The 24,006-nt window shown below is 61.1% G+C and overlaps 2 protein-coding genes across 3 annotated transcripts; both read left to right on the top strand.

Annotated features, from left to right (window-relative positions):
* The first annotated feature begins 3,376 nt into the window (after nt 1–3,376).
* SPNS1 (SPNS lysolipid transporter 1, lysophospholipid) lies at nt 3,377–11,349 on the top strand. Of its 2 annotated transcripts, none has more exons than XM_084880962.1 (13): nt 3,377–3,507; nt 3,749–4,038; nt 4,124–4,189; nt 5,771–5,907; nt 7,171–7,322; nt 7,408–7,474; nt 8,178–8,323; nt 9,023–9,178; nt 9,462–9,651; nt 9,956–10,021; nt 10,291–10,389; nt 10,669–10,840; nt 11,044–11,349. In XM_084880962.1, exons 1-13 carry the CDS (start codon nt 3,443–3,445, stop codon nt 11,136–11,138), a joined length of 1,701 nt encoding a protein of 566 aa, XP_084737088.1. In that variant the 5' UTR covers nt 3,377–3,442; the 3' UTR covers nt 11,139–11,349. The 2 variants fall into 2 exon arrangements, with proteins under 2 accessions (XP_084737088.1, XP_084737089.1); XM_084880963.1 differs by having other exon boundaries at nt 3,403–3,527.
* Nucleotides 11,350–12,004: 655 nt separating this feature from the next.
* LAT (linker for activation of T cells) lies at nt 12,005–17,161 on the top strand. The gene is made up of 12 exons (XM_084880964.1): nt 12,005–12,255; nt 12,416–12,443; nt 12,535–12,566; nt 12,819–12,894; nt 13,046–13,110; nt 13,206–13,235; nt 13,321–13,381; nt 13,458–13,570; nt 15,694–15,756; nt 15,924–15,986; nt 16,074–16,158; nt 16,338–17,161. Exons 1-11 carry the CDS (start codon nt 12,153–12,155, stop codon nt 16,151–16,153), a joined length of 714 nt encoding a protein of 237 aa, XP_084737090.1. The 5' UTR covers nt 12,005–12,152; the 3' UTR covers nt 16,154–16,158; nt 16,338–17,161.
* Nucleotides 17,162–24,006: the final 6,845 nt, after the last annotated feature.

Genomic DNA, 24,006 nt, shown 5'->3' with positions numbered 1-24,006 from the left:
CTTCACATGGCCTCGACCCCACCCAGCCTGACCTTGGTCGCTCCCCTCTGGCCTCTCTCACTGCTCCTCACACTGCCCGCTCGGACGCTGGTGTTCGCCATGCCTCCTTCTGTGGCAGGGCCTCCGCCACCGCCTGGACTGCTCTCTCTTCTCTCCCTGGGAGCCAGCGATCACCCCTCCCCCACCTCTGAGCCCAAGGACCGTTTCCTAAGCGGCTCTCAACCTCCCTGACCCAGTCAAATGTCCCTGTTACCAGGTCCTTATAATGCCCATAGGACAGAGTTCACTTTTGTGGCGCTTGTCATAAGTGAACTTTCCCCCAAGACGTTAACATAGGCTTATATGTCAAAAACCACAATTTCCAAAGCAAATGAGCAAGAGTTGGGCCCCAATTTAAACCAACAGAACTGTGCAGACATTTTTCTTCTTCTTTTAAAAATACGTTTTTATTGATTTCGGAGAGGAAGGGAGGGGGAAGAGTGATGAGGAAACCATTGATTAGCTGCCTCCTGCACGCCCCCTACTAGGGATTGAGCCTGCAACCCAGGCTTGTGCCCTTGGCTGGAATCAGACCTGGGACATTTCAGTTAGCAGGCTGACGTTCTATCCACTGAGCCAAACCAGTTTTGGCTCTTTATCTGACTTTAAATAAATTTTAAATCAAGCGATCCATCAAATTTTAAAAAGCACTCGTATTCAGAGAAGAGCTGAATATTTCCCCATTTTGCAAAACCAATTAGCATAAAAATATTTGCCTTGACAGCCCGAAAGTCTTTTTTTTTTTTTTTTTTTTTTTTTATAATATATATTTTTTATTGATTTTTCACAGAGAGGAAGGGAGAGGGACAGAGAGTTAGAAACATCGATGAGAGAGAAACATCAGCTGCCTCCTGCACACCCCTCATCGGGGATGCACCCGCAACCAACGTACATGCCCTCGACCGGAATCGAACCTGGGACCTTTCGTCCGCAGACCGACGCTCTATCCACTGAGCCAAACCGGTTTCGGCCAAAAGTCTTGTTTTCATTGAGGTCCAGTGGAGACCTGGCTTAAGGTTCTGAAATAGGAAGCATCGTCTGGAACAATGAGGGGTTTTCATGGCAAAACAGTGTCTGATAAGGTTCCTGGGGGACCTCATGCTCTCCCCATGAGACTCCAGAATTTCAGCCCAGGTCTGGTTGCCAGAGGGGTCTGGAAGCAACACTTGCATAGCACTACACTGATTTTATTCCGGATGTGTGTTTATCAGCTGTATCTTGGAGATTGGGGCAGGCCTCTGTGGGGCCCCCAAGTTCCCCAGCCCGTCTTGCCGCTGGGAGCCTCTGCCCCAATTGAGACCACCAGAGGGCGCAAGAGCTTGGGTCCAAGTCGGGGTGAGGAAAAACCGCTCCCGAGGCGAGGGGCTGGGGTTCTGGGGTTCTGGGGTTCTGGAGAGGCTTCCGTTAATGTCTAGGGATAGCTCAAGGGTTTAACAGGCAGCTGGGTTGGGGGATCCCAACGGCAGGACATGGACCAGCGAGAGGTGGGGGACCGCTGCTCAACATTCATTCATTCGACACAAGCCCGAATCAGGAAGAGAGACACCCAGGAAGAGAGAATGGTCACTTCGAGGGAGAGCATATCTAGGGATACTCAGTACTTTCAGAGCCTCTAAATTTACTAATTTACCCACTTGAGAGAGATTTCTTTGTGTTCCATTATTTATGCATTCCTGGGTTGATTCTTTGTATGTGCCCGGACCGGGGATGAGGCCACAGTGGCATATCTGGAGGAGCTGCCAGCCAGGGCTAGAGCCTTTCAACATTCCTTTTTCTTTTTTTTCTTTAATATATTTTTTAATTGATTTTTTACAGAGAGGAAGGGAGAGAGAGAGAGAGCTAGAAACGTCGATGAGAGAGAAACATCGACCAGCTGCCTCCTGCACACCCCCTACTGGGATGTGCCCGCATCGTACATGCCCTTGACCGGGATCGAACCCGGGACCTTTCAGTCGGCAGACCAACGCTATATCCACTGAGCCAAACCGGTTTCGGCCCTTTTTCTTTTATTATTTTTTTCTTCTTTTACAGAGAGGGAGGGAGGAGAGAGTTAGAAACATCTTTTAAAAAAAATATATTTTATTGATTTTTAACAGAGAGGGAGGGAGAGTTAGAAACATCAATGAGAGAGAAACATCAACCAGCTACCTCCTGCACACCCCCTACTGGGATGTGCCATAACCAAGGTACATGCCCTTGACAGAAATCGAACCTGGGACCTTTCAGTCCGGAGCCCGACACTCTATCCACTGAGCCAAACCGATTGGGGCCTTTCAACATTCCTTTATCTCGTTTGGGAAGAAGTCAGCCCAGAGGGTGTTGCAGATAAGGAAGCTGAGATTGGAGGGTTGGCAACTTCACCAATTCCCCTGTGACTGCCTTTGGTGTTTTTCTTTTAAACTGAGATAAACCCTTTTATTTATTTATGCTTCTCCATTTTGTTTAAAACAACAACAACAACCACCTTAGTATTAACTGACAGCCCTTCCCCCTCACCCCTCCTTGGGCTGGGGGTAGATAAGGGCTCGTGCTCAGACCCAGCCATGGTCCCGGGGCCGCGCCCGCCCGCGCTCTGGTCCCACCCGCGATGCCACCCAGGGGCGGGGCTGACACAGAGCCCTCGGAGAGGTAATGGAGCCTAATCCCCTCCCCAGGGGACCGGGCACCTGTAGTGTATGAACTGGGGAGTTAGCGGGACTTTTTTTTTTTTTTTAATAATATATTTTATTGATTTTTTACAGAGAGGAAGGGAGAGAGATAGTTACAAACATCGATGAGAGAGTCATCAGCTGCCTCTTGCACGTCCCCACCCCTGGGGATGTGCCCGCAACCAAGGTACATGCCCTTGACCGGAATCGAACCCGGGACCCTTAAGTCCACAGGCTGACGCTCCATCCACTGAGCCAAACCGGTTTCGGCTTAGCGGGACTCTTGAACGAACCTCTTCTTGTACCAACATATATGCCCTTGGCCCTCAAGGGTCAGGACTATGGGGAGGGGATGCCTACCGCTCCTCTAGGTGCCTGCTCAGCCCCGTCTCAGGAACTGAGGGCTGAGGAGCAAGAAAGCGGACAAAGGGTGGGGCAGGGTGTCACACGGAGTCCAGGTTATTAATGGCTCTGGGGTGGCCCCCTCTTCTCCATCGCCCCCTTGTAGTAGCTGCTGGAGCTCTGTCTGCCTTTGGGACGGCGGTCTCCGCGGCCGAGGCGCTCCCGCGCGCCGGGGTCCGGCGGAGCCTGAGACGCGCGCCCCGGTTACCCAGGCAACAGGCGGCGGTCACGTGGGGCGGGAGCCCGAGGCGCAGTCCTGGGAGCATGCGCGGCCGCGGCCTCAGCGGTAGGGGGCGGGTCATGTGTCACCGGCTCGCACGCGGCGGCGGCCGCAGCCCCGGCTCCGTCGTCACATGACTGGCTTCTCGGCATCATGGCGGCGGCCGTGCTGCAGCGCTGGGGTTGAGCGGCAGCCAGTGTAGGGGGCTCCTGCCCGGGGTGAGGGTGGCTCCCCTGGGGGCGGGGCGGGTCAGGCCCTGCTCGGCCCCCTCAGCCCTCCCCGGACGTCACCCGATTCCACGCGCCCCCTCCGCGCGGGGTCTGCGGGCCGGGGAGCGGGGCGGGCCCGGGTTCCATCCCCGCCGCGCTCCGGGAGGCTCCTGCCCGCCTCGGCGCCCGGGCTCCCTCCAGCCTCCCTTCCCCGCCTCCTCTCCCCGCAGGTGGCATCGCCGGTGGGACCAGAGCGCGGGCGGGCGCGGCCCCGGGACCATGGCTGGGTCCGAGCACGAGCCCTTCCTCAGCCAGGCCGATGACACCGCCGACGGGCCGGCGCCCGGCGCCCCGGGGTTCCCGGGCTCCCTGGCGAACCCCAAGCCCGAGGCCCCGGAGGTCCCGGACCCGGAGAAGCTGCAGCGCATCACGGGCGTGTCGGCGGCCCAGTCGGCGCTCATCGTGGCCGTGCTGTGCTACATCAACCTCCTCAACTACATGGACCGCTTCACCGTGGCCGGTACTGGCTCCTGGGGGTCCGGGGGGGAGGATGGGGGCCCACGCTGGGGCTGCCTCGCGGGTCTCATCCTGAGCCTCCTCCCCAGGCGTCCTCCCGGACATCGAGCAGTTCTTCGACATCGGGGACAGCAGCTCCGGCCTCATCCAGACCGGTGAGCGGAGGCCCCGCTGGCGCCCAGCAGCCGCTTTCCCCCTTCTTGCCCCCGCAGGGGCCGCACGGGCGCGGGGAGTGGGGGCGCAGCGAGGGGAAGGGATGCCCGATGCTGCTCTGAGCGTTTGGGTTCGTGGAAGAGCAGCCGCTTAGGGTAGGGTGAAGCCAAACCCGGGCTTACATGTCAGCGAGCCGCTCACAGGGTGATGGCAGGCAAGGCCCCAACCTCGCTCTTCCCTTGTGGGTGCGATGGAACCAGTAACAGCCCAGACCCCCTCCTGGGGAGGATTACTTGAGGGGATGCCTGTGGAGTGTGCAGGCCCCCGCTGAGAACACTTATGGCCGCACCCCATAAGTAATGGCGGGCGAGGGTGTCTGGAAGGGGAGGGGTGAGTTTTGTTTGTTCAGAACTGGGGGATTTGTGAGAGAGGCAGAGACAGGGCCAGCTCCTCTCTTCCTCCCCTCCCTCCTCCGCTGATTTCCTGGGCACCTACTATGGAGGGAGTGGTGGTGACACCCTCAAAACTTGTCCAAGACCCTTTATGCCCATTAAGTCTTCAGAGCCTTCCATCAGCCGAGGGGTAGACGTTATTCCTGTTTGGTAGAGGAAGTGGCGAGTGTCATCCACGTTTCTATAAAGAAACGGAGGCCTGGAGAAGAGCTGAGACTTGACCCCGGGCCATACCACAGGCGAGAGGCAGGAGAGGAGTGTGAGTCCAGGTCTCGCAATGTTCTCTGCTCCAGTCCAGGCCGAGGGAGGGGCTGGAAGTGTCTGAGGCAAGGTCTAGGGAAATGAGAACGGGGTCATAGGTCACGGTCTGAAGAGTCGTTGAGTTGGAGGAGAAAGCAGCCCCAGTCACTTTTCCACCCAACACATGTCCGTGGAGCTAGGCCAGATGTTAACGGAAACACAGCGGGTTCAATCAGGCAGTGCCTGTGCGCACGGAGCTGACATTCTGCCGAGCCTGAGGGGGCCACGGCCATAAAACCCACACTGGTCCTGAGACAACTTTCTGTAGGAATAGCGTTATGTGAAAACATGGTAGACGCGGTAAAGACTGCATGTGTGGTGGTTGGAAAAGTGTCTGAGCTGGAGCCTAAGCTTCCTAAGCTCTGTGAAGCTCAGGGGAGAGGAAAGAATGTTCTAGAGAGAAATGACAGCCATTGCCAGAAACCTAAGCTGGTATTGAGGTTGGCCATCGGGCCAGTGGGGTGCAGAGAAAGGACAGGATGCGTGTGAGGTGGGAGAGGTGGGGGCGGTTAGGTTGGACAGGGCAGTGTGGGCCGTGGGGTGGGGGCAGTGTGGGCCGTGGGGTGGGGGGCAGTGTGGGCCGTGGGGTGGGGGCAGTGTGGGCCGTGGGGGGGGGTGTGGGTTTTGTTCTTGGCTGGATGGGAGGAGGGGATGAGTCAGCTGGTCCGTCCATTCTGAGGTGGGAGGTTTGGAAGACACTGAGCGGGGGGTTGGACTGGCCCTGCAGGAGGCTCGGACAGTTGCCGGGTGGGGAGTTATCCCCCTCCTCACCGCCCTGAGCCGGCGGGGGAGGGGCGCGGGGGCTGGCTGTGACTCTCTGCTTCCCCTCAGTGTTCATCTCCAGTTACATGGTGTTGGCACCGGTGTTTGGCTACCTGGGTGACAGGTACAATCGGAAGTATCTCATGTGCGGGGGCATTGCCTTCTGGTCCCTGGTGACACTGGGGTCGTCCTTCATCCCCAGAGAGGTGAGGTCCCACCATGGCTCCCGCTTCCGGCCCCCACTCCCCCATCAGTCTTTGCTTCTGCTCTTTGGAGTCCTGGCGTCTTCCTTGGTCCTTGCCATCTTCCCCCTGCCTGCCTGCCTGACTCTGCCCACCCCGTCCTCCCCTTTCCTTTCAGAGCCTTCTCTCCATCACCCCCCGGCCATGGCTCCTTCCACTCAGCACTGCACACTGGCATTTCTTTCTCCCCCGGGGACAAGGCTCACCTGGGCCGCCCTCTGCCCGCCTTCCCCTTCCCTTCCCCTTCCCCTTCCCAGCCAGACTTCCTGAGCGGCCCTGACCGAGCCCCGTCTGGGTGAAGGAGCAGCCGGGAGAGGCTCTTCTGCCCGCACTTCCTCTGCCCGCGCCCTTGAGCACAGCCCGCCGAGCTGCCCCCTCCGTTGCCAAAGTCAACAGGGACCTCTCGGTTGCTAAATGCAGCTCCTACTTCCCAGTCCTCTTCTCACTAGGCCTCCTGGGAGCCTCTGGCTCTGTTGACCCACTTCTTCCTTCTGGCAGCCCTTCTACCCTCTGTGACGCCATCCTTCCTTCGGGTGTTCCTCCTGCCTCCCGCTGCTGCTTTGCTCTTTTAATCCCCCCCCCCCCCCCCCCCCGTCCTCCTCTCCGCCCAGGATGCTGTCCACTAGGCCTCCTGGGAGCCTCTGGCTCTGTTGACCCACTTCTTCCTTCTGGCAGCCCTTCTACCCTCTGTGACGCCATCCTTCCTTCGGGTGTTCCTCCTGCCTCCCGCTGCTGCTTTGCTCTTTTAATCCCCCCCCCCCCCCCCCGTCCTCCTCTCCGCCCAGGATGCTGTCCTCTGCTCTAGGCACTCACGGCACACTCCTTGGGTGATGGTACCCGCTCCCTAGCTGGGGGGTCTTCGCTAGACAGGGAAACCCGCCTAAGATGGTGATACACGATGGGGAGGGGTAGGCGAGAGAGAAAGTAAGATTTATTTTGCACCTCCTGGGCACAAGGTAAGGAGTAGATCTTTTATTACCCAGTCATCACAATGGTTACGTGAAGAAGTTGTTACCCCCTTTTCCAGATTAGGAAGCTGAGGCTCAGAGAGGTTACGTTGCTCTCTCAGAGTCACAGCCAGGATGCGAGCTCAGGGCCTTCTGATTCTAAAACCCTGGCCTCTCCCACCACCCCTGCCACCCCCCCACAAGTGGCTGGTGAGGGAGGCTGGGAGGCTGGCTGCGGGGTGGGGTGCCACCCCCCACCCCCGTCTGTCTCGTTCCCCAGCAATTCTGGCTGCTCCTCCTGACGCGGGGCCTGGTGGGGGTCGGGGAAGCCAGTTACTCCACCATCGCGCCCACGCTCATCGCTGACCTCTTCGTGGCAGACCAGCGGAGCCGGATGCTCAGTGTGTTCTACTTCGCCATCCCAGTGGGCAGGTGAGTGGCCTGGGCCTGCCTGAGGGGAGGCAGAGGGCCTGGCGTTGGGCATGACCGCTGTCCCTTCTCTCCCGCCCTGCCCCAGTGGTCTGGGTTACATCGCAGGCTCCAAAGTGAAGGACGTGGCTGGGGACTGGCACTGGGCTCTGAGGGTGAGTCTGGTCACAGCCTAGGGGGAGGTCAGCAACACGTTCACCGGTTCCCCCTCTCTACCTCAGACACCCCATGTCCAGGCAGCGTTTGCTCTGCCAAGCCTGCAGGCCTGGCTGCCCTCCGCACCAGCCATGTGCTCCACAGAATCTTGGTTGTAGGTGACGGAGCCCATTGTAAGTGCAGGCACCCAAACGGGATGGCATCGGCTCTCAGAAAGGAAAGGAGGGGGAGCTGCAGGTACAGCCGGCTCCAGGCGCCCACAGGCAGGCATGCGGCCGCCCTCCTGAGCTCTGCTGTCCTCTCTGCCACCTTTGTTCCCGAGCACGCGGCCCCGAGTGCTTGAGCAATAGTCCATTGGTGTCTGGTTAGGTGAACGTGGTCACATGCCTGCCCTCATGGAATCAGGCCCCAGGCCGGGAAGTTGGCCAAGTCTGGGGTACAGCCCTGCTCCCCACTTGAACCACGTGGGTTTAGAGAAGTCGGGGGTGTGGTTTCCCCAGAGAAAGTTAGGGTGCTGCTACCGAGGGCGGAGCAGTCAGGCTTGCAGGAATGGGAGTGGCCCCAGAGGCGCCCCCCTCCCTGGAGCAGGCACTTACCCCCTGGGTGAGGTCTGGGGGCCTGAGTCGCCCTTACACACCTCCCCTTTCTCCGGCCCAGGGCTGAGCGTGCCTCTGCTGGCCGTCCTGAAGCCTCTCTCCGCAGGTGACGCCCGGCCTGGGCGTGGTGGCCGTGCTGCTGCTGTTCCTGGTGGTGCGGGAGCCGCCCCGGGGGGCCGTGGAGCGCCACTCGGACTCCCCTCCCCTGAGCCCCACCTCGTGGCGGGCGGATCTGCGGGCTCTGGCTAGAAAGTGAGTCCGGTTCCATCCCAACCCCACATCTTAGATCCCCAGGGAGGCCCTGGCCATGACAACTGGGCTGAAATTTATGTGGGAGTCGTCATTCGTTTAGAGAGAGAAAGAGAGAGAGAGGGAGAGAGAGAGAGAGATGGATGTGTGGTTGCAGTTATTTATGCGCTTGTTTTTTGTGTGGGACCTGACTGGAGATCAGGCCCATGACTTAGGCATATGGGGAAGATGTGCCAACCTACTGAGCTACCCGGCTGGTCTTCATTTTCTTTCCAGTCTCCTGGCCCAATATCAGAGCCAGTAATTCAGTCACTTCCGCCCCCTGTGGCAGCTGCTGGAATTACAGGCCCAGATCCTGGGAGCCAGGACAGCCTCCACACCCAGTGCCCTGACCTCAGAAAGTCAGCCGGGAAGGGAGAACAGAGTCCACTACCTCCGTGGTCGGCAAACTGCGGCCCGGGAACCACATGCGGCTCTTTGGCCCCTTGAGTGTGGCTCTTCCACAAAATACCACGGCCTGGGCGAGTCTCTTTTGAAGAAGTGGCGTTAGAAGAAGTTTAAGTTTAAAAAATTTGGCTCTCAAAAGAAATTTCCATCGTTGTACCGTTGATATTTGGCTCTGTGGACTAATGAGTTTGCCGACCACTGGGCTGCCTGGACCTCAGTGGAGCCTGACTTCCTCCCTTCCTCCCGCCGACGCAGCCCGAGCTTCGTCCTGTCCTCCCTCGGCTTCACCGCCGTGGCCTTCGTCACGGGCTCCCTGGCGCTCTGGGCCCCCGCCTTCCTGCTGCGCTCCCGCGTGGTCTTGGGGGAGACGCCGCCCTGTCTCCCCGGGGACTCCTGCTCTTCTTCTGACAGGTACCGGGGGGGTTGGCGGGGGCCTCGGGCCGGGGTGGCGTGGGAAGAGGGTGACCCAGGCCAGACCGGAGCGTCTGAGTCTCAGTCCCACACGCTCCTGTCCCCCCGGAGTGTGTCCCGGTCTGGGAGGCGGTGGGGGAACGTGGTGAACCGGGGGCGGCTGTGCGGGTGGACCTGGGCTGTGAGGGTGCTGGGGTCCCTCTCCTCTCCGGGCCATAGGAGTGAGGCCCGGGGGCTTGGCGGGGGGACAGACTCGCCCCCATGTCCCTCCCTCTGCCCCCAGCCTCATCTTTGGGCTCATCACCTGCGTGACCGGTGTGCTGGGCGTGGGCCTGGGCGTGGAGATCAGCCGCCGCCTCCGCCACGCCAACCCCCGGGCTGACCCGCTGGTCTGCGCCGCTGGCCTGCTGGGCTCCGCGCCCTTCCTTTTCCTGTCCGTGGCCTGTGCCCGGGGCAGCATCGTGGCCACTTACGTGAGTAGCCGGCAGGGCCCTGGGGAGGAGGGGGCGCGGGGGCAGGCTGGGGCAGCAGCATGGTGGTGCACAGCCAGCGCTGGAGCAGGAATGCCTGGTTCTGAATCTCAGTCCTGCCCTTCCGAGCTGTGTGACGTTGGGCAAGTGACTTAACCTTTCTGTGCCGCTTCACCGTTTGTAAAGGGGAATGGTAGTGGCTCCTGTTTCATGTGGTGTGTGAGGACCAATGAGTTAACGGATGGGCCTCCATGTGTTTGCTCTTGTGACGAGCTCAACCCTGCTTCCCCCTCGCCCTGGTCCCCAGGTGTTCATCTTCATTGGGGAGACACTGCTGTCCATGAACTGGGCCATCGTGGCAGACATTCTGCTGGTGAGTAGGTGGGCCGTCCCAGGGCTGGAGCAGAGGCTGCTGGGAGCAGGGAGCAGGGTGGGAGGCTTCACTTGCCTTTACCCCGTCTGGCCCCAGAGTGACTTCGCCGTCCAGCCCCAGATGGGCCTATAGCCTGGCCTGCCAGCCCCTTTACCCCAGCACACCTCTGAGCTGGGTTCACCTCTGACCTCTGCGTGGGTTGAAGCCTTGGCCTCATCTTTGCCGTGTGTGTGTGTGTGTGTGTGTGTGTGTGTCTCCCCCGCCCCCAGTACGTGGTGATCCCTACGAGGCGCTCCACCGCTGAGGCCTTCCAGATTGTGCTGGCCCACCTGCTGGGTGACGCCGGGAGCCCCTACCTCATCGGCCTGGTGAGCACTGCCCGCTGGCCGGGCTGGGTGGGGTCGGGCACCCGGGTTCCTGGCACCGGCCGGCGGGCATTGGAAGGTCAGGCCCCGCTCTGGGCCACGCACCTCTCACCCTGGGCCCTCAGCTGGACGGAAGGATTTGTCTTCCTGAGTTTCCACAGGAGGCCTGGACCTCGCTGGGTTCCAGACACCCTCCCCTCCCCGGCTCCAGTCTGTTCTTCTGGAGTTTGGGGCGCCCTTTCCAAGACTCTCTCCTGCTTTCCCTTTCCCGTCTCTCCGCAGATGTCCGACCGCCTCCGCCGGAACTGGCCCCCCTCCTTCCTGTCCGAGTTCCGGGCCCTGCAGTTCTCGCTCATGCTCTGCGCCTTCATCGGCGCGCTGGGCGGGGCGGCCTTCCTGGGCACCGCCATCTTCATCGAGGGCGACCGCCGGCGGGCCCAGCTGCACGTGCAGGGTCAGTGGGCCTTCCTGCCAGCCTCCAGGCCGCCCCTGTGTCCAGGCCTGTGACCTGGCCCCTCGGTCCACAGGCCTCCCTCGCCTGCTCCGGGTCTGCCTGGCAGCACGCTGCTGCCTTCTGGGCCCCCATCCCCACCGCCCGTGTGTCCCTCAGGCTCGGTGTCTGTCTGCCCAGCCGACCTGGCCTGACCCTCCCCGCAGGTCTGCTGCAGGAGGCCGGCCCCGAGGACGACCGCATTGTGGTGCCGCAGCGAGGCCGCTCCACCCGGGTCCCCGTGTCCAGCGTGCTCATCTGAGGGCCGGCCGCTTCCTGCACGCCGGCCACGCCGGCCGCAGCCACCCCGCGCCCGCCCGAACTCGGCCGGCCCGGCTTCTGAGTGGAGCCTGGGCACGCTCCAGGTCCACACTACACGGGCGGCCAGGGCTGCGATGGGGTGCGGGAGGGCCCCCCCCCGCAGCAGCCCCCGGGGCTCGGTGCTATTTGTACTGAATAAAATTTGTAGCCAGAACCTGCCTGCCTGCTTGAGTCTCTGGGTGCTATGACCCCCTTCCCCTGGAATGTGGGGTGCCCCCTCAGTCCCAAGGCTCCTGGAGGCCCGTGGTCACTCTGCGGGCTCCTGGGCGGGAGAGCGAGGCTGCAGTGAGCTGGCTCCCTGTGACTGTGAGTCACGCCCCTGCTCCCCCAGGGCCCGCCCTGTGGGAGGCCAGCTGGGGTGCGGGGTGGGCCCTGTGCGGGCTCAGCCTCCCTCTGCCGCCTCCTGGGGCCCCGCTGTGGAGGCGCTGTTGGCCGCCTGCCGCTGCGCGTCCTTGTCCGCTGGTGTGAGTGCCCTGGTCCGGGGACCAGCAGACCTGGAGGACCTGGTGGCTCCCGGGCCTCCTCCGCTCTCCCCACTGCGGGGTGGGGGTGGGAAGGGGGTAGGTGCAGCCGGCTGAGGAGCCTGATGATTTCCTGCCCTCACCCGGCACTCACCACAGCTTCCTGCCGCAGGCGGGAGGGCAGGCGCTGAGGAGAGGCGGGCGCCGAGCCCAGGGGCAGGTAGGCCTGGGTGCAGGGTCCGCGCAGGGCGGCTGGTGCCCCAGACTCCGGCCCAGGCCCCGGCCTGACTGCCCTGGGGCCTCGGCCAGCACCGAGGCGCACTCAGCCCGGGGCAGGGCGGGGATCCAGGTGCTCCAAGGAGGACACGGCTGCCCCTGCCGGGCTCCAGCCTGGTGCCGCTGGTCCCCCGCCCCGCTGCCCAGCGCCTGCTCTGCTGCAGCTCTGTGCTGGCGGTACAGCGAGCAGCAGGTCGGGTCCGAGCTCCGTCCTGCAGATGGAGGCGGCCAACCTGCTGCCCCCGGTGCTGGGCCTCCTGCTGCTGCCCCTCCTGGCGGTGCTGCTGCTGGCGCTCTGCGTGCGCTGCCGAGAGCTGCCCGGTGAGTGGGGGCCGGTGGGGTGGCCGGACGCCCGGACACACGGACAGGGAGGACGGGGATGCCTCTTTTCATCTAACTGTCCTTAACTCCTGCGTGCCCCCGACTCTGTCACCCTCCCCTCCTCGCTGCCTTCCTGCCTCACCGGCCGTCTCTTCCGCAGACACCTATGACAGTGCTGTGCCCGACAGGTGAGTGCCCCCTGGCCAGGCAGCTCCCTCATTCCCTGGCGGGCTGGGCCGGGGCGTCTCCTGGTCCCTTACCCGCTGTCTCTCCCGCCAGCCTGCCGAGTAGCATCGTGATCAAGAGGCCTCGTGAGTACTCGGAGGGCCCTCTCCCTTGGGGTGGGGGGGAGAGTCCTGGTGTGGGAGCTAGTGTGTGCCCTTGTTCAGGCTGCCCGGGGGCTGCCCGCACGGCCGGGACCTGAGCTGGGGCGGGGAGGGCTGTGGGTGCCCGCAGGCCTGTCCAGGGCACAGGGGCCTCAGGGGGTTAGGCCGCTGTTGAGGCCTTGAGGGAAGGGGCGTTGTGTCTGGAGTCATTCCTTCAGCTAGGTCCTGTGTCCTCAGCCACACTAGCCCCCTGGCCACAGGCTGCCGTGACCTCCTGTCCACCCCTGAGCCAGCCAGACCTGCTCCCGATCCCGTAAGTAACCCCTCCCTGCCCCCCCTCCCTCCCCCCCTCCAAGTCCCGCTCTCTACCCCCCACCTCCTGGGATGGGGGCCTTCTTTCCCCGCTGCAGCCCCTCTGGCCCCAGAGCCCCGTCCCAGGCGTGACCTCTGCCTTTGACCCCCAGGCGATCCCCGCGGCCCCCAGGGGGCTCCCACCGCATGCCGTCCGCCCGGCAGGACTCCGACGGCAGTAAGCTGGAGCGGGGCGCCGGGGCCGGGGCTGGGCTGGCGGAGGATGTGCCCCCGCTCGCCCGGCTCAGTCTCCCTCTCGCCCTCTCTCTGTAGCCAACAGCGTGGCCAGCTATGAGAACGAGGGTGCGTCTGGGCCCCGGGGCCGGGGCGGGGGGCCGGGGCGGGGGGCTGGGCCTGGCCGGCCGGGCTGACCCCGTGTCCTCCCCAGAGCCGGCCTGTGAGGACGATGATGACGACGAGGAGGAGGACTACCACAACGAGGGCTACCTGTGAGTGCCCACTGGGAGGACGGGGCCGGGGCCGCGGCCCGCGCTCACCCTTCACCCGTCCCCTGGCTTTCCGCAGAGAGGTGCTCCCTGACCCCGTCCCCGCCACGGCCACGGCCACGGCCACGTGCACCGCCGTCCCGGCAGCCGCCGCGCCCAGCAACCCCGGCCTGCGGGACAGCGCCTTCTCCAGTGAGTGGCCTTCCGCCGCCCGGCCTCTCCGCCGCGGCCCCTCGCTCTGCTCTCCGGGCGTTTCTGCGATGCTGCCACCCTCTGTCCTCTCTCTTCCCTTCTCCTAGCGCTCTGGCCTTCAGAGGGTGGGCTTCCGGCTCCGGCCTCCTCAATGCCCCCTTTGCCTCTCCTCTGTCTTCTCCTTTTATCGTCTGCAAGACTCCCTTAACTTTATTCCTCCTCGGCCCTGGACTGTCCCCTCATTTCATTTGTTCCTCCTGTCGGAAAGCTCTCTCCTGATTTCCGAATGTTCCTTTCTCACAGCTTCCTGTTCTGGTTCACAGAGGCAACGCCGCCTTGTGAATCCTGGGGGATACCGATGCTCGCTTCTCTCCTTGTGTCTCTGTGCTTCTGGAATTTTCCTTCTGCTTCCTGTTTCCTCTGAGCTGCTCTTCCCTCTGTGCTTGGTCACGTCCTGCCTGGGAGGCGTTCTCCTCCGGGTCTGTGATCTGCAGGGTCCCTGACGCTCCTCTCTGCTCGGGCCTCCCTGCTACATGCCAGCCGCGTCTGCCACCAGATCCCCAGCTGTCCCCACTCTCCGAGCGCCACACCGTCTGCCCCAAGTGCTTTCCTTTCTTCCTTCGTTCCCCGACTCCTCTGTGCTACTTCCTGGGCGCCTCTGATACGACAGCCAGCGAGGGAGAGTCATGATGAAAAAGCTAACGTTACTGAGGACCTACTGTGCCCTGCTAAGAGTTCCAGGCCTGTGAGCCTGTGAAGCCTCCCCGTCCCCAGGGGCCGCGGGGCCTGTCCCTCCCTGTGTGCCTTAGCCTCCCGTCTGCTCGATGGCGGCGCTGGCTTATCTGACAGACGCCGGCGGCACTTACTGCTCACTGCTCACACTCAGTGTTCGCGGCCTTGGTCCGCGCAGCACCTCCGCGAGATGGGGGTCACTCAGCCGACCTCACAGACGAGGAAACTGAGGCCCAGCGAGGCAGGAGGGCTGGTCTGAGGTCACGAGGTCAGTTAGTGGTGAAACTGGATCTGAGCCTGGGCCGTCCGGCTCCCAAGCCTGTCTTGTCCACATGCTCACGGAGAAACAAGATGGCATCGGTGACAAGATGTGCTCCGAAGGGGCTAGGACAGAGGTCCTCAACCTTCCTAATGCCGCGACCCTTTAATACCGTTCCTCATGTTGTGGTGACCCCCAACCATAAAATTATTTTTGTTGCTACTTCATAACTGTAATTTTGCTATTGTTATGAATTGTCTTGTAAATATCTGTGTTTTTTATTTTTTATTTTTTTTATTTTTAAAAAATATATTTTATTGATTTTTTACAGAGAAGAAGGGAGACAGATAGAGAGCTAGAAATGTCGATGAGAGAGAAACATCGACCAGCTGCCTCCTACACACCCCCTACCGGGGATGTGCCCGCAACCAAGGTACATGCCCTTGACCGGAATCGAACCCGGGACCCTTCAGTCCGCAGACTGACGCTCTACCACTGAGCCAAACCGGCTTAGGCAATATCTGTGTTTTTTGATTTTGATGGTCTTAGGTGGCCTTGCTAGCGGTTCTCAACCTGTGGGTCCCGACTATAAAGCCTAAGACCATCGGGAAACACAGATATTTTCATTAAGTTATGAAGTAGCAACGAAAATTACAGTTACGAAGTAGCAATGAAAACAATGTTATGGCTGGGGGTCACCACAGCGTGAGGAGCTGTGTGAAAGGGCCGCGGCCTTAGGAAGGCTGGGAACCGCTGGACTAGGACCAAGGTGGGAGGAAGGGCCAGCCGGGCGGTGGCCCCTCTGATGGGCCCAGCCCTGGGGGTCTCCCTCCACACGTGCCTCCCAGCCCGCCGCTCTGCGCTGCCCACGCCATCTCTCCTCTCTCGGTCGCATCCCCTTTCATCCGCTCTGGTCAGACCGCCCGTTCTCGCCATTGCCACGCCTTTGTTTGCCCCTCGGGCCATTGGCTGCACTGGTGGGCGCCTCCCTGCCTCCCTCTGGGCCGCTATGGGCCGGTCTCTGGGTGTCGGAGCAGCAGTCCTGGCTGGTTTTGTTGAGTCTGGGGCCGGGCGGGAGCTCCGGGGTGTCTGCCCAGGGCCCTGGGTAAGCCTGCCCGCTGCTTTTCCGCAGTGGAGTCCGGGGAGGACTATGTGAACGTTCCCGAGAGCGAGGAGAGTGCCGACTTGTCTCTGGGTGAGTGGCCGGTGCCCCCAGCGCCCTCCCTTCCCCTGGCCCTGCCACCCCGGCCCACTGCCAGTGTGGCGTGCCCACAGCCGTTCGGTGGCTCTGTCCCCCTCGGGCTGCTGTCCTCTGCCCTCTCGCCCAGTGTGGCCGTCCCTCCTTCTGACCTGTCCCCGCAGATGGGAGCCGGGAGTATGTGAACGTGTCCGAGGACCTGCAGCCCACCGAGAGGACTGAGTCCGGTGTGTGCCGGCGGAGGGCGGGAACGGGGGTTCCCTGGGTGGGGGGACAGTGTGTGAGGTGAAGACCAACCTCCCCTCGCCCTACAGCCACCTTGAGTTCCCAGGAGGCAGAGGAAGAGGAGGAAGAGGGTGCCCCAGATTACGAAAATCTGCAGGAGCTTCAGTGAGACCTGTGAGAGCCGGGCCCTGCCCTGCCCCGCCCTGCCCTGGGTCTGCGGGCTCCTGACCCTCCCCCAAGTCCCTGCCCCACCTCCCAGCCTCTCCTCCCTGATTCTGGGGACCCCTCGGACACCCCTCCCCTGCCACCTCCTGACCCGTGACCCCTCTGTCTCTCCCTGCTCTGTGTTTCAGCATGAGGCGTGCTGTCCTAGAGCTGCCTTCCCGGGAGGGCTGAGCTGGGCAGCTGGAACGCCCACGTGGCACCCCACCCTGGCTCCAGCCTGACAACAGCCTGAGAATTTCCCCCTAACTTATTGTCACTTTGGGGTCCAGTCTGGGTGCCCCCAGCGCTGCACCTTCTGACACAGCCTGAGAATCAAGGGCCTCGGCCCGCGGCCCTGCTCTGTACAGAATAAAGGCTGGCCTGGTCTGTAGCTCTTGGCTCTGGGGACCCCGTGGCGGGTCAGGGTGAGGGGGCAGAGGGTCTGCGTGTGTGGGGGTCCCCATCCCCCACAGGGCCTCCCGCTCCTCCGGGTCCTGGCCAGCTGCTGTGTGAGCAACCGAGAGGCCAGGCCAGGTCGCCTTCTGAGCGAGGCCGGTGTGGCCCAGCCTGGCGCTTTGGCCCCGAGGCACGTCCCTGAGGCAGTGCACGGAGGAGGCTGTGCTGGGGGGAGCGGCTGGAGGCCACTGGGCGGGCCCTGGAGCAGCCCTCCCTGCCGCCTGCTTCCCCGTCTTTGAAAGGGACTTGATGACTTTGAAAGGCTTTGTTAGTTTTTACCTTCCATGGTTCTCAATAAAACAGAACTTAAAAATGGTCTAAGCTCGTCCTGGCTGGTTTGGCTCAGTGGATAGAGCGTCGGCCTGCGGACTGGAGGGTCCCAGGTTCGATTCCGGTCAAGGGCACATGCCCGGTTTTGGGCTTGGTCCCCAGTGGGACGTGTGCAGGAGGCAGCCGATCAGTGAGTCTCTCTCATCATTGATGTTTCTAGCTCTCTCCCCCTGTCCCTTCCTCTCTGAAATAAATAAAAAAATATATTTAAAAAACTGTCTAAGCAGCTGAAAACGTTTGTGTGCAGCACTTTCCAGACTCGGGTGTGCAGTCGGCTCACCTGGAGGTTTTTCCAAAAAGCGGTGCTGCCCAGGGCCTTGTCCTCTGACTGGGAGGTGAGGCAGGGCCTGAGGATCCACTTCCCAGGAGCCCCCAGGGGTTCCGACGCTGCTTCCAGAAGCCGCTCTGAGGAGCAGGGCGGGTGCTGGCCGTGGCTCCCGCGTGGGCATGTAGGACCGCCGGGGACGGGGGCAGGAATGCTGGGAAGCTGGATGGATGTCGCCCTGGAGCCCCCACCTGGAGACTGGCCACTGACACGGAGGGGAGTGGCCCCGAGCGGGATGGACCAGCTCCTGCTCAGTCCTGGAGCCCTCACGCCTGGAGTGACATCGCTCAGACGTCCCAGTTACGTGGCCAGTAGTGGCCGTTTCCTCCCACCGGCTGGACTGGGGCTTCTGTGGCCACAGCGAAGTCGTCCTGAGTGACGAGGTGGTCGGCGTCCGAGGATAATCACAACAGCATCTCTTCATGGAGCTCCTGCTCGTTTTCATGCTTTTCTCCCGGAATCCTCACTCGCCTGCTGCTGGCTCCCGTGGGGTCTCCGTGTCCGGGGAAACGGGCTCAGGGAGGAACGGTGCGCAGTGTCGGCTGGCCCAGAGGGGAAGCCCTCACGGCCCAAGGGCAGCAGTGAGGGAAGGGATGGACTGGCTGGACGACAAAGAGTCATTTGCTTGGGGGATGGACATGGGCGGAGGCTCGTTGGGCCGGGCTGAGGGACAGAACCAGGTTGCCATCAGGGTAGTTGGTACTAGCTCCGGGGAGAGCAGTGCAGCAGCAGCAGTGAGGCTGCAGACGGCGTGTCCCTTTCCCAGCGCGTTCCCGGGGAGAGACCTGACTGGTGCGTGGGCTAAGGGGGCGGCATGAGGCTCTGGGCTGCACGGGGAATGGCTGGTCACCAGCAGAATGGACACGCACCAGCGGACTCACCAGCGGATAGAAATGAGCAAGACCAGCACCTATCACCTCCAATAACTATCACCAACAATGTGGGGTGAGGAAAGGAGAACCAGTTATTTTATTTATACAAAGCTAAAAAAAAAAAAAAATGAAAAAGCTATACATTGCCCTGACCGGTTTGGCTCGGTGGATAGAGCATTGGCCTGCGGACTGAAAGGTCCCAGGTTCGATTCCGGTCAAGGGCATGTACCTTGGTTTTGGGCACATACCCAGAAGGGGATGTGCAGGGGTCAGCTGATCGATGATCGATGTTTCTAACTATCCCTCTCTCTGTGGGGGGGAGGGGGGAATATATATATATATATATATATATATATATATATATATATATATACACACACACACACACACACACACACACCCTGTTTCCCTGAAAATAAGACAGTGTCTTATATTAATTTTTGCTCTCAAAGATGTGCTAGGTCTTATTTTCAGGGGATGTCTTATTTTTCCATGAAGAAGAATTTATTGTTAAATGAAAATAAAGGAAATTTATTACCTGTATACGGTACGGTAGTACGGTAGTTGTCAACACAAACCAGACAAACTGTGAATCCTACAGTATCAAGAATTTACTCATTTATTCAATGACAATCATGTCATCATCTTCTGGAATATCATAACAATCCAATTCCTGAATTTCCTGGCGAATTTCTTGTGACTCCATTTCTTTCAGAATCAGTGGACCAAATCTCTCATGTTTAGCCTAGGGGGGCCTTATTTTCGGGGGGGATGCCTTATATTTCACTCAGAAGGAAACCTGTAATTGGTCTTATTTTTGGAGGATGTCTTATTTTCTGGGAAACACGATATATATATATATATATATATATATATATATATATATATATATATATATATATATATATTATATTGAATACACATTATGGCTGGATATCAGGATAGGCAAAGATTCCTCCCTCAGGAATCCCAAATTCAGGGGAGGTGACCCTGGGGCAAGCAATGGGGCGGGGGGGGGGGGGGGGGGTATTGGGAAGGAGTTCAGGAAGGCCTTAATAATACATGTAATGTCCTTTTCAGATTTTTATATATTGATGAGAGAGAGAGAGGTCGATTTGTTGTTCCGTTTAGTAATGCATTCATTGGTTGATTTATTTAATTTACTTTTTTGGCTGATTCTTCAATGTGCCCTGATGGGGATCGAACTCAGAGCCTTGGTGTAGGGGAGATGATGTTCTAACCAACTGAGGTGCCTGGTCAGGCCCTATGCCTTATTCTTAAGCAGAGCTGGATGCACAGTGTTTGGTATATGATTCTCTTGTTTCCATAACTGAGTGATTTCATAAGAAGAAGGGAGACCAGGGCCCAAGCAGGGAATGGTTGGGGGCGGGAGCGGGGGCAGCTCCAGGAGGCTGTCCCTGGTCTTTCTGGGCCAAGCGGTGCTGCAAATGGCACTCCGGGCCTTAGAGCAGCCTGTGCAAAGGCGCTGAGGGGACCGTGAGGAAGGCGTGGCCGCGCGGAGTGGCAGGGCCGGTGGAGACAGGCGGTAGCTGAGGTGTTGGGATGTGAGGACAGGTTGCCTGGCTCCGAGCTCGGCATGGGGCAGCTAGGGGCCCTGGCGTGCTTTGGTGGGCTGGGGGGGGGGGGGCGTTCTGTGAGGCACTAAGCAGCTCCCACTGTGTCTCTTGGACCAGCGAGAGGAGGTGGCTTTGCTTCCACAGCCAGTGAGCACGGCAGCGGGAGAGGCAGAGACGGCTCTCTTCTCCGGGTCTGTGGTGTGTGTGTGTGTGTGTGTGTGTGTAGATTCAGGGATAAGAGTTTTCCCAAATTGCTGGGGTAGACCCCTGGGTGCTTCTAGTGGGGGTGTCGAACTCAATCAGAGAAGGGGCCAAAATCTAAAATCCAGCCTAAATCGCGGGCCGAATGGTTTACTGAACAGTCATAAACTGACAATGTCATAAACTGACAGCGGAGTGCAGTGATGACAGCGCGGTGCGGGCCACATTGCAAGGCCTGGCGGGCTGGATTTGGCCCGCGGGCCTTGTGTTTGACACATGTGTGAGGCCATGGGAGGGAGCAGCAGTCCTGAGGTCGGTCCTGGAGCAGTAGCCTACCTGAGAGGTGGTCCCAGGGTGGGCGGGGGGGTGGGGTGGGTGCGTTGTAGATGCAGGGGTGTGGGGGTGAGGGGGAAGAACCCTCAAACCAGAGAGGGCTGTGTTCACTCCGCCCTCCCAGGAGCCACGTGGAGGGCTGCTTCCGGGGTTGTTCTCTGCCCGTCCGGCCCCGGGCACCGGGGCTCCCAGGGCCAGAGCAGCCTGAGCGGAGGGAGGGAGCAGGCTGCCCGGTGGCCCCTGTGTCCCGGGAGAAGCTTCTCCAGGAGGATCTGTGCAGGCGGAATCCCGGGAAAGCCCGTTCTCCAGTTCCCCTCTGTAGGGTCAAAGTTTGTGTGATCGGCTGATGGCTGAGAGGTCCTGTAATAATGTCTCTGCTTCTCTTTGCCTGACCTGGTGTTTCCCAAGCTCCTTTGACGGCAGAACCTTTAAAAATGTATGAACAACAAAACACACCAGCTGAGAGAGAGAAAACCACGGTAAAGATGTCGTTGGCATCGCTGGGAGACAGCTTCCGCCAGCCAGCATGTGCTCCTCCTCCTCCTCTTCCTGCTCCTCCTCCCAGCGAGGCCTCTGGGGCAAACCCTGTCTGACACACCTTGTGCTCACTGCTCCTCCTCCCGCCCGCCCTCTCCTCCACCCGCTCCTCCACCCTCCTGCCTGCTCTTCCACCTGCCCTCCAGCTCCTCCGCCCACCCGCCCACCTGCCCGCTCCTCCACCCTGCTGCCCGCTCCTCCACCTGCCCTCCAGCTCCTCTGCCCGCCCACCCACCCACCCACCCGCCCTCTCCTCCACCCGCTCCTCCACCCTCCTGCCCGCTCCTCCACCTGCCCTCCAGCTCCTCCGCCCTCCCGCCCACCCATCTACCCGCCCACTCCTCCACCCACCTGCCCGCTTCTCCACCCTCTCCTCCGCCTGCCCTCTCCCTCCTCCACCCACCTGTTCCTTCATCCGCCTGCCAGCTTCTCCACCTGCCCGCTCCTCCACCTGCCCACTCCTCCACCCACCCGCCCGCAGAGGCCGAGCGAGCTCCTGTGGCGCCCACCCAGCTCCCCCGGGGCCGCCCACACAGCTCCGATCCCTTCCAGCTCCGCCCGCCGGGCCGCGGGGAAATCTCTCAGGGAAATCCTGGGCTCCCCTGGCTCTTGGTTTACGGTGTCAGCGGCTCGGGGCTGGCGTGTATTCCAGGACGGGCACTGCTTTCGGTGGCGCGTGCCCTGGAGACAGGCCCATCCGCACCAGCTCTCCGGCGGAGGGGGCTTTTGAGGACGTGGGCTTCAGAGTGAAGACCTTCTGGGCCCCTCGCCCCAAAGGCTCCCTGACAATGGCGGACCAGGCCGCTGGCTGCGGGGAAGGCGGGACACGCAGGTGTCACCACGTCTAGTCTCCCCCCTCCTTTCTCTGTGGACTCCATCTGCCGTTCCCCGCGTGCTCAACCGAGGTTCCAGCAGCTCCATGCCCGACCAGACTGCCCTCCTTGGGCCGAAATCTCCGTGTCTGCAGCCAAGCTTCAAACTTACACTCTGATGGCCCTGGCTGGGGACACAGGACTCGGACCGGTCACTGGCCAGGAGAATGTCATGCGCTGACTTAGGCCTGTACCATATGCCTCACCTCCAGCTCTGAGGGACGGAGGTGGGGAAGGCACCCCCAAATCCGGCTCTTGCCGGCCGAAGGGAAGGGGCTGTTGAGATGCATCCATTCCACATTTTCTGTGCACCACACTATCTCACCGTCTCACACCTTCCTGCCTGGGAGGGAGGAAAAGGAACAGGCTCAGAGAGGGTAAGCGATCTGCTGAAGGTCACAGAGCAGACCCCAAAGCTCCCTGCAGCCTGCCCGGGCGGAGGGAGGCAGGCGGTGTGCCCGCTGAAGTCGGGGCTGTGGGGGTGGGGGAACGTGCCCACCGGTCTCATCATCAAACAGACGAACAAGAGAAAATCCAATGCATACACACGTACGGGGACGCCACACACACAGAGAGTGAGAGGCCCGCATGGTGAGAGGCTCAGACAGAAGGAACACGGGCGCACGTGACCTTCTGAGTGAGGGGTGAGGTGAGGTGCTCGGGGCTGCACAGGGTCCTTGTGGGATAAGAGGAGCAGGTGTTCAGTGGCTGGTGGTTTCCCTGCCCTCAGAGAAGTCAGGAGGTATCTCTGATAGTCTCTCACCGCGGGCAAGGCCCCGGTTCAGGTTCTAGTTCTTCTAGGTAGTTGGGGAGGGGCAGAAGGTTCTCGTAAACCAGAAACTAAACTGCCTTTAGCTCAAAATACAACTGCCACAGGGCACACCTTGGGGTGACTCTTTCCGACCCCCACAGTGTGAAAGGAGTCAGCAAAGAGGCAAACCGAAGGAGAGAGTCCAGAGACAGGGCTTCTGCCCGAGCCCTCGGCCTCTGAGACCCTCTCCGGGGAGCAGGGCGTGGACGGGCCGCATGGAGGGCACTGGGAAGGAGAAGCAGCGGGAGAGGAGCAAGGCGGGGACTCAGCTCCCGAGCTGGCGGGTGGAGGCCCTGGACCATCTGGGGGGGAACGGGCCCCCCTCGGTGGCTCAGCCGGGGGTTAATTAACACCCTCCTCCAGCCCCCGGAGTCATTTGCGAATGAAAGGGCCCTGACTCATCTAGACAGGATGCCGGGCAGCGGCCTTCCCACTCGCAGCTCCCACCCGTGCCCGGCGCACCACACACTTCACACGCGTTCGGCTCTTACTGGAACCCTGAGTCAGTTCTCGCTATCGCGCTTTCGCAGGGAGGAAACTGAGGCTCAGCACAGGTGGCCAGACCAGACCGGGTGCTGGCGCTCTCCCCGAGGCCAAGGCAGCCTGCTCCCAGCGCCTCTCTCTCCCCCTCCAGCCCCCAGGCTCTCTCCCTCCCTGAGGGGCCGAAGCCGGTCCCCCACCTGACCTCTGACCCGGGCCGGGCTCTGGCCTGGGGCCGCAGCTGACCCCTCTCTGGAGGACAGCGGCTGTGACTCTGAGGGGTGGACGCATGGAGCCCTGGGGCCCCTTGGGGCTGGGGGCCCTGGCGCTCCCGGGAAGAGGGGCTGTGGGGGTCTGTCTTCCTCCCGGCCCCTCCTGCCCACACGCCCAGGCCCGCATCCCCACAGCCTCTGTGCACCTGGCGGCCTCTCGGCATTCTCACCCTCTCCCACGTGGCTCTCAGGCTCACCAGCTTTCTCTCTCTTTCCGGGACCTCCCGACACCCCACACCCGACCATGGCCCCCTTTCCCCTGCCCCGCCTGCTGCTTTTGTCTGGGCCTCAGTCTCTCCCTCCTGACCCTCCTTTTCTCTGTGTGTCCTGGGGTCACCCAGTCCCCTTCCTGACCCTGTGCTCTATCCGTCCTGTCTCTCTGCCCTGCCTCTCTTTGTCTCTGTCTTGGATTCTCTCTCTCTATCTCCCCCCCCACCCCTCCCTCCCTCTCTCATCTCTCTCTCTGTGATCTCTCTCCTGTCTCCCAGCCCCTCCCTCCCCACATCCTGAGTTGTCTTTGGGGAACCGGAAATTTGGGGGATCAGAGAGATACCAGGAGGCTCAGCTGCTGCCGCCGAGAGATAATGTGTGTGAGTGTGTGTGTGTGTGTGTGTGTGTGTGTGTGTGTTGGGGGTGGGGGGGGGGAGGACTGGGGCTGGATCGGGGAGCCCAGAATCCACTGCGTCTCCCTCCGAGCCCTGGCACACAGAGAGGGTGGAATCCTGTCACTTCTCGGGGCTCAGTCCGGTCCT

The sequence above is a fragment of the Pipistrellus hanaki genome (genome assembly GCF_964339955.1).
Source record: "Pipistrellus hanaki genome assembly, chromosome: 4".
NCBI classification, from domain to species: Eukaryota; Metazoa; Chordata; class Mammalia; order Chiroptera; family Vespertilionidae; genus Pipistrellus; species Pipistrellus hanaki.
The sequence above is the reverse complement of the archived record's forward strand: the minus strand, read 5'-3'. Positions and strand labels throughout refer to the sequence as shown.

Bases quoted from the DNA above. Each gene is read 5' to 3' on its own strand.
- SPNS1 (XM_084880962.1), top strand. From the start codon at position 3,443: ATGACTGGCTTCTCGGCATCATGGCGGCGGCCGTGCTGCAGCGCTGGG. The intron at 4,190-5,770 runs GTGAGCGGAGGC...GCTTCCCCTCAG, and splicing joins CTCCGGCCTCATCCAGACCG to TGTTCATCTCCAGTTACATG. The intron at 8,324-9,022 runs GTGAGTCCGGTT...CCGCCGACGCAG, and splicing joins CTGCGGGCTCTGGCTAGAAA to CCCGAGCTTCGTCCTGTCCT.
- LAT (XM_084880964.1), top strand. From the start codon at position 12,153: ATGGAGGCGGCCAACCTGCTGCCCCCGGTGCTGGGCCTCCTGCTGCTG. The intron at 13,111-13,205 runs GTAAGCTGGAGC...CTCTCTCTGTAG, and splicing joins CCGGCAGGACTCCGACGGCA to CCAACAGCGTGGCCAGCTAT. The intron at 13,382-13,457 runs GTGAGTGCCCAC...GGCTTTCCGCAG, and splicing joins TACCACAACGAGGGCTACCT to AGAGGTGCTCCCTGACCCCG.